The following is an 8,794-nucleotide window of genomic DNA, read 5'->3' as shown; positions in this document are numbered from 1 at the left end:
TTTCAGGACAGTCAGGGCTACACAGAGATGTTGAGGATGGTTCTAATGCTTTGAATTAATCCAGCCCCCCCCACCCACCAAATCGAGAATCTGGGTATCCAAATGATGAAGGTCATTGTCCCCAATTGGTTTTTGACTGATCAATAAAGAGCCAACAGTCAATGCTGGGCAGGTAGACTGAGCAGGACTTTTGGATTTGTGTCGACTAGGAACTGGAAAGAGACAGAGAATCACCATGATTCGAGGAGAAGGATCGGATGTAAGAGCGGCGGGAGAGAAAGCCAACCAGCCATGTGAGCCTTTGGGGAAGGGGCCACCACTGGCCACTTCCCGATTGGGGTAGCATGGGGAAGTTTTAGTAGTCTCATGAGCACCAGAGGGGAGCATTTTCTAGCAGGGGAATGTTTAGGAGCACCCAGCCTTTCATTCGAGAATCCAGATTGCTCCTGGGCAGATGTGCGCATGTGTGGCCTGCTAGGAGCCAAAGCTATATAGCTAAACTCACAGCTACACAGAGAAACCTTGTCTCAATCTCCCCCCTCAAAAAAAAAAACACCCCACTTTCAAAAAGAGTTACTCAATTATTTATCTATGTCCATATCAGGTGTGGGGCCACAAAAGCCAGAAGAGGGTTGTCATGTCAGATGCCTGGAGCTGGAGTTGCAGACTGTTTTGAGCCACCCAATGGAGGTGCTGAGAACTGAATTCACATTGTCTGTAAGAACAGCAAGAGCCGCCCATGCCGCTCCACAACAATGCAGTTTTAAGAACACTTTAATGTATGACTTTTTTGTTCTGTTACTATAGAAACCTTATGAAAGTGTTACTAGTTAGAACAGTTGGGTGTAACTTGAATCTGTGTTCCTGGCCGTAGTCACATGTCTGGCTTGAGATGAAAGCTGTTTTCTGCATCAAGGGAGGAAAAAGAGGAAGCCAGTTATATGAGAGGGACCCTTCAGGTGGTCATGGCGGGCAAGGAAGGGAACCTCAATGAGGTGAGAATGAAAACTTGGGTCAGACTGACATCCCTAGCCTGGATCAAACCTCCAGGAGTTTGGTGCCAGGGAATTACTGCCAGCAGATTTAAACCCAGTATAATTTGAAAAATGTTTCCTGTACAATTCCAAGTACACAAAGAAACATAATTATATTAAAACTCATCACAGGGTAGACATCATTTCCTCCAAGAAGGTAGGTTCTGGAGATGGGCCAAGGGGATGGATCTAACTTGGTCTCCGTCATACTTGTCTCAGTCATACAACTAGTACAGAGCTCATTTGGACTACTAGTCACCTCTGGTCCTGGTTGTGAGAGCGTTGGGGCCTCTGGCTATACAGGCAATGTAAAGGTCATTTAGATTACTAGCCAACTCTGGTCTTGATTGTGGGATTTTGATATGACCTAGCTCAGTAGATAACAGATCAGCAGGCTGTCAATCACTTCCAATTCCCAGCTTTCTGGATGGAAGGTCACGTTTTTTGTCTATTCCTGATTGGACGATCCTGAGCACAATGGACCTTCATGTTGTGCTGGCAACAATTATGATGGGTGGTAAGTGGCTCAGGACTATTCGAGGTTCTATTTTTGTTTGTTTCTCACAGAATTTTATGTGCAAAAGACCTCCCTTTCCAGGCTGTACATTCTAGAGAATGATATTTTATCTGAAGCGGAACTTCTACGACTTCAAAAAGCAACTATTTTAAGCTACTTATGTGGCATTCCCCATATTGACAGGGTTGTACAAACACCACCCCTAGCTTTGAAACATTTCCAGCACCCGAAGAAAAACCTTACAATGTAACTAGCCAGGCAGAAATGAAGATATTATGAATAGACCTCAGTCTAACTATTAGACTGTTGAAACCATGAATCTCAGAAATGAGACTTTCTCCAAGAATCTAATGCTGGGAGAGGAAAAGGTATACCACATGTGTGTCTGGGGCCACAGATATCAAAAGAATCAATGGTTATGAGCCTCCACATGTGTGCTGGGGATTGAACCAGGGTCCTCTGTAAGAACAAGTGCTCTTAACTACTGAGCCATCCCTCCAGCCCAAGATTAAAGTTTAGATAGTATCCATTCTGAGCAGTCTCAGCCACAGTGTGGTCCTGCTGCCGTTGGCCCATTACATCATCTCTGGAATCCCATAAGGTGGTCTGGCACATTGCTACACCTGGGTGAAGTGTCTCTCCAGGAGCTAAGTCCCTCCTCCAGCTGGTGCCTTTTCCCATTAACTGAATGGTTTTTCTTTTACTTCTCCTTGGCCTGAGCCAGACTGAGCTGCAGAGACATTCTTTTGCGTTCCAGCCCGGCCAAGATCAATGGGCATTACCGGCTCCGTCAGTGTCAGGTTCCATCCCTGGGAAGTCTTATTTTAGCAAGGACTTCCTATTACGTCACTTCCTACCTTGATCCTCCCCTGCTTCTGAGCAGTCACGCACTCTGCACGCTTTCCCACCCGAGGACTTGCCAGCTTTAGTACTTCTATAACAACAGTGCTATTTTTCCCTTTTCCTTCAGAAAAGCTTGAACTAGAGACGATGAAGAAGACATTTCCTAAAAGGTTTTGTCGTATCGCTAGCTTTGGGCAAATACCTAGACAGAGAACTGTCCGTGATGAGGGTCCTTACTTTGGGACGGCAGAAAGGCTGTGAAGCCTTTAGGAAGGTGGACCAAGCACTCACTGCCTGCTTCTCAGAGGAGAAAAGGAAAACAAGCAAAAGAGGGGCAAAGGGTGTGGGGTGGGGCCAGAAAACAGACAGGTCATAAAGGAGAGTTGCTTGAACGTTTCACAAGGCTTCGCGGAGCTGGGCATGGTGATACACCCCTTTAATCCCAACAATTGTGAGGCAGAGGCAGGAAGACCTTTGTGAGTTTGGGGCCAACCTGGTCTATAGAGCCTAATAGATGAGAGAAAGAGAGAGACACACACAGAGAGAGAGACAGACAGAGAGACAGAGAGAGAGACAGAAACAGAGAGACCAAGTGCCTCCCAAAAAAGTTCAGGAGTAGACTTCAATAGCATTATTCAGTAGTTAACAGAACACTGAATGTTGGCCTAGTTGGTTTATGGAACAGAGACCCAGATGACCCCAAATTCAGCTACTCCTGTGGCTCCCGTCTCCAGTTCTCTTAATCCTGGCTAAGACGGTGGCCGTAGATACTTTCTTCCGGTCGTAAGCCAGGCCGAGGGCAGCCATGCAGTCGATGAAGAACGTGGTGAAGTTGATGTGCCAGCGGTACTCACTGACAGAGTAGTCATAGGGGAAGGCGTGATGGTAGTTGTGGAAGCCCTCGCCTGCAACAGAAGCAAGGAGAGCCGTCAGGGGGCTCGGTGACTGCTGCTCCCCTTTTGCACACTTCTTAGCTGTTGTGTGCCTCAGACCTTGAAGAATCCCACCACTGGGGTGAATATATGAACCCCCCAGTCTTGTATCCTAATGCAAACAGATGCTCTAGAGGCATCTCAGGAAACCAGGGACAGGGTCTGCTCACACAGGCGTGTCTGAGAGCCTTTGTCAGAGGAAGTCTGTATTGTAAGATGAGGATGCGAGAGAAGCTGGGTCTGTGTGAACATATTTTTACGATGGGAAAATTATCAGAGTTTCAGAAAAGAGGGCTCCAAGCCCCACAGGGTCTGTGCTAGGTGCCTGCGTTCAGGGCAGGGCAGAAGATGGGGGTAGCTACTTCTCTTAGATGGAGTAAGCCACACTGTCCCATGAACTGCTATTCTCTGTAAAGTGGAGGTTTCAGTGGGGGTACACAGCAACCACCATTTTTTTGTTTTTGTTTTTGTTTTTGTTTTGTTTTGTTTTTTGAGACAAGGATTCTCTGTATTCTGCCTGTCCTAGAACTTGCTCTGTAGACCAGGCTATCCTGGAACTCACTCCACCCGCCTCTCTGCCTTCCTGCTTCCCAAGTGCTGGGATGAAAGGCGTGCCCCACTATACCTGGCACAGCCACCAAATTTTGTCCCAGTCAGTGACAGGCATTTCCTTAGCCAATCCTGGCTTTACTAAAGACTGCTCTGACTGCTAATGCTCTAAACTTTGACTTTGGGCTGGAGGAGGCACTAAGAAAACAGAACTCTGAAAGTACTCAGACTCTAACCCTTGAGATTCTGAGACTCCCAGGATGAGCATCTTACAGGACAAAGGAGAACAGAAATCTGCATTCCGACACTCTCTGTAATCGGTTTACCTGTTGGCCCCGTGACTCTTCCTTCTGAACTGATTTCAACAATACTGATCCTGTCCAGGTTTAGGTAAAGACAGTGAGCCAGAAAAATCATTGATCCCTGAAGATAAAAACACCCCTAGAGAAAGTCAGAAGTGCGGAAAGAATATTAAGAGCCAGAGGAAGGGAGAGGGAAGGGGGAGCATTATGTAATGTTAACTTTGGGGCACAGCATGGCTGTAGCCATCTTGAAATCTCAGCAGCTGTGATTAAATGCCCAAGATCTGTACCGGACTGAGCTGAACAGCATCAGCCATGGCAAGAAGGAAGGGCTCGTGGGGTGTCATCCCTCTTTGAGGATTTATACACAGTGAATGGTTAATAGAGGAGACGTGGACACCATCGGGGCCACACCACTCACTGACCAGTGTCCATGCTTCTGAGAATCAACTTTCAGCCTGTGCTCCTGGGAGCCATCCCAGTAAAAGTCCCCAGGTCACAGACACACAGAAAGATAGGAATGGAGGGCTGAGTGTAAAGAAGGGAAGCAGGAGTGAGAAGGGGGAAAGAGGGAGGGTGAAGGGTCAAGAACGATTGAAATCATGCACATGCATGAAATGTCACCCGCGATTATATGTAATTAGTATATACTAATTAAAACATTTTTAGGGCTGGCGAGATGGCTCAGCGGGTAAGAGCACTGATTGCTCTTCCGAAGGTCCTGAGTTCGGATCCCAGCAACCACAAGGTGGCTCACAACCATCCATGATGAGATCTGGCGCCTTCTTCTGGTGCATCTGAAGACAGCTGCAGTGAATTACGCCAGAGCAAGAGGGGTCTGAGTGCGGAGCAAGTAGAGGTCCTGAGTTCAATTCCCAGCAGCCACATGATGGCTCACGGCCATCTGTACAGCTACAGTGTACTCATACACATAAAATAAATAAATAAATCTTTAAAAAAAAAAAAAAAAACATTTTTAAGTTAAAAAAAAATGCCCAAGTTCTGGAGAGATACTCAGTAGTTAGGAGCACTAACTGCTCTTTCAGAGGGCCTGGATACAGTTCTTGGCATTCACGTGCTCGCTCAAAACCATCGCTAACTCCAGTTCCAGGGGATCCAACACCCACTTCTAGAGTCTACAGGCACCCCTGCAAATGGTATACAGATATGCACACAAACAAAAACACTTGTGCACATAAAAATAGATAAATCTTTTTTAAAATATCTCCCGAGGCAGAGCCGAGCAACACACACCTTTAAACCCAGCACTTGGGAGGCAGAGGCAGGTGGGTCTCTGAGTTTGAAGCCAGCCTGCTCTACAGACTGAGTTCAAGGCCAACCAGAGCTAACGTGAGGCCCGAGTGAGACACTGGCTAAAACATAAAACATGAAAATACTCCCCAACCCCACCCCGGAGATAGTGGGCATTCTATAGAAAACCAAACCAGAGAAGGAATCCCTTCTAACCTAATGACTCCCAAGACTTCTCAAAGGGATACACTCCTGCTGTCCTCTGGCTTGTGTGTGCTGTGACAAAGGGTACTGACACAGGCGGCTAACTTCCACACATGCTTCCACAGCAGGGCTCTGAGTGAAACCTAACCACACCTCACTGGCTCTTGTGTGACATTTAAAACAGAATCCATTCATTCTCTCTTTCTCTCTCCCTTCCTCCCTCCCCCTCCCCTTCTCTCTCTCTCTCTCTCTCTCTCTCTCTCTCTCTCTCTCTCTCACACACACACACACACACACTACAGGGGGTGGCGGGAGGGAGAGGAGAGAAAAGGGAGGTTTAGCTGTATGGGTAACAGCTAGGACAGGAAGAAACCGCTCAGGAAAGCTATGGAGAATGATCATCTTTGTCAAAGGACATGAGCATGTGACTATGGGACAGGTAATTAGATGAAATGAGCCCTTTAGCAGTCAGGGATGAGGTGACAGGGCTAGAAGAACAGATGTGGGGGGTAGAATAACACTGGAGACAAAGCCAGAGGCTGGCAGCCACTTTGAGCTCATAAGGCCTCTGGAGCTGAGGAAACTCTTTGTATAGACTCTGGTTCAGGACATACATCTGCCTATGTTACTCCATTTCTATGAAAATCTCCGAATTTTATAGCATAGGCGGCGAGGTTTGGGGTTTTTCTGTTTTTGTTTTTGTTTTGTTTTTTCAAACACAGTCAAATTAAGAGTGTGTATAAAGGTGGCAGGTACCTAAAAGCTGGAGAAAGATCCAGGGAACTACAGTGCTTTGGCACAGTTGAGGCTTACTGAACTAATAGTCATTTTATTCCTACTATGCAGCAGGCTTCCAGATATAAAGCACTATGCTTTCCTGGCCTCTCCGTCGATGTTACTGTTCTAGTCTGCATCTTCTGCCCCTAGTAAGATGTAACCTATTTCAGATGCGACTGGAGAAGGAGAGCTTAAAAGGACCCAGGCACATTTGGTGATGGTTTGGGAAATGAAGACCAACAGATCAGCCCTCATCTTAGGGTGGAAACTATGATCCAAAGCAATCATAAAAGGAAACTCTAACCTGGTCACTCTGACTTTTAGCCTTAGTGGCCTAATCAACGGCCTACCTCATGCAATCTTGACGTGCGTTGAGGACTTACCCAAAGATGCCATTGAAACCAGGGGATTCTCTCGGGCACCGATGCCCCTGTCATAGGGCCGGTTTCCATAGAGGTGGGCCGCACTGTTCACCAGCCAGGTGAAGTTTAGAAGTATAGCATACCGCAGGAAAGTAGTGACACATAAGCTGTGTCGAAAAGTTTCACCCCAGAAGTACCAAGGTACCAGTGTGGTCAGGATGATGAAAATGAGCGCGACAGCTAGCTTGTAGTACCTGTGTGGAGAGATCACACACTGAGACTGTGTAGAGGGCCTGCAGGCCAACTTGAGAAGGCCACATTCACCTGGATGAGCTGTCTTTTCTCCTACACTATGAATACAGGAGGGGTATATGTTCTCTCACTTTTTTTTAACCTTATTTTTTAATGGTTTAATAAATAAAGACAATTATTAAATAAGTGTTAAGACTTTAAAATACGAAGTCAAGAAAATACAAATTCGATAAGACTCTTGCTCTAACAGTAACGGTTTTCTAAAACTAGCCAAAAAGTACCCAGTGTTTTCCTTATGGAGATTATTGATAAAATATAGTATTGATGTGCACATTTTACCAACATGCTAGTCTTCTGCAGATAAAGGAGACATGGCTATGTCGAACATCGTGGGATCCAATGTATTAGACATGCTACGCCTAGGTCTTCCCTGGTTTATTACGACTGCATTTACAAATGCATCTGCTCCTACAGAAGTGAATAGCAAGAGACTCCCTTATGGTTCTCTCACTCTTGCACACACACACACACACACACACACATATACGCACGTGCTTTGCTTCTGGTTATTTCCCTATGGTACAGGCCTTTACATCTCCTATTGTGCCCATGACGGTTCTAGGTCAATGAACATGTGTTACATTTATGGAAATATCTCAGAGAGAAAGGGACCCAGCAATAATCTTCACTTGTGGGCATGTGAGACATTAGAGAATTGTGCTTTAAAACGATTGTGAGCACGCATACAGAGTAAAAGCCTTCAGCTCTTATTTAATGTGCTCTGTTAGAAAAAGTAGGATCCCTAAACTCCGGGTGCCCTGGGTTTCACCCCTGTGCCCCCTCCCCCATCCCCGCTTCACTCACCTCCTCTGGAACATCACCAGCTTCTCAGCCTTTAGGTCAGACATGTCCAGTTTTCTGCCCTTCTCTTTGACAGCCGGGTGTTTGCGTACAAGCAGCCAACCCACGTGAGAGAAGAAGAAGCCACGGCGGGAATTGTGAGGGTCAGCGTGTGTTTCTGAGAACTTGTGGTGGGCGCGGTGATCTCGGGCCCACTCATACACATCGTTCTGGAAGCACAGGAAAGAGGAACCCAGTACTGAGAAGAGATGCCCTCCTAGGAGGCTGCAAGGGCCTAGATGTCTACAAGGCTGGGATTCTCAGCCCAACTCGCAAAATCCTCAGGACTCTGACCCAAAGGAGTCCTCGTTGAGCTTTCTCTCTTGCACACTTGCCCCTGAGGTGAATGTCGGAAAACAACTTACAGTCAGTCCTGGGCGGGCCAGGAATCGAACTGATGCTTCCTTTAGTTGTGTGGTAGAGAGATGGCAATGGAGGAGAGTGGGCAATGAAGTCCACAAGCCCAGGGGGGAAGGTGGCAAGGAACACTAGTTCTCAGAGGAAGAAATGTGAGGTAGGGCTCCTCACAGAATACCTAGTGATTGGTTGCAGAGACTGTGAAGTAAGAGGTGCTGGGAACATGGATTCTGTTCTGTCTGAAAGGCACAGGGACAGTCATCCTGATGCCTTTACAGCTGACAGCTTACCCAGCCATGTCAGGGCCAGGGTGTAACTCATGATCTTTATCCCTTTCCCAAGCGGCCTCTGGTTTATTTGCAACTCTTTCTATCCTTTCAAAGCTGCACCAATGTCTCTTTTTGGTTTTGTCCCACCAGGACTGCCACGGACTGGGGTTTTCTACGGGGTCCCTTGTTCCTCGGGACGATGGGTTCTGGCCAGGTGTGCACGGGATTCGGCTTTGACAAATAGA

At 46.9% G+C, this 8,794-nt stretch overlaps 1 protein-coding gene across 1 annotated transcript in view; it reads right to left on the bottom strand.

The window, feature by feature from the left end:
* Positions 1 to 758: 758 nt before the first annotated feature.
* The window catches only part of LOC116101180 (acyl-CoA desaturase 4), a 13,836-nt gene continuing 5,800 nt past the window's right edge, over positions 759 to 8,794 (bottom strand). Inside the window, exons 4-7 of the mRNA XM_031384841.1 lie at positions 7,888 to 8,093; positions 6,793 to 7,025; positions 2,409 to 3,299; positions 759 to 906 (exon numbers count right to left, since the gene is read on the bottom strand). Coding sequence (XP_031240701.1) covers positions 3,100 to 3,299; positions 6,793 to 7,025; positions 7,888 to 8,093 — 639 coding nt within the window. The 3' untranslated portion in view covers positions 759 to 906; positions 2,409 to 3,099. The remainder of the gene's footprint in view (positions 907 to 2,408; positions 3,300 to 6,792; positions 7,026 to 7,887; positions 8,094 to 8,794) is intronic.

This window comes from Mastomys coucha, unplaced genomic scaffold (genome assembly GCF_008632895.1).
Source record: "Mastomys coucha isolate ucsf_1 unplaced genomic scaffold, UCSF_Mcou_1 pScaffold21, whole genome shotgun sequence".
In the NCBI taxonomy this organism is placed as follows: Eukaryota; Metazoa; Chordata; class Mammalia; order Rodentia; family Muridae; genus Mastomys; species Mastomys coucha.
The sequence above is the reverse complement of the archived record's forward strand: the minus strand, read 5'-3'. Positions and strand labels throughout refer to the sequence as shown.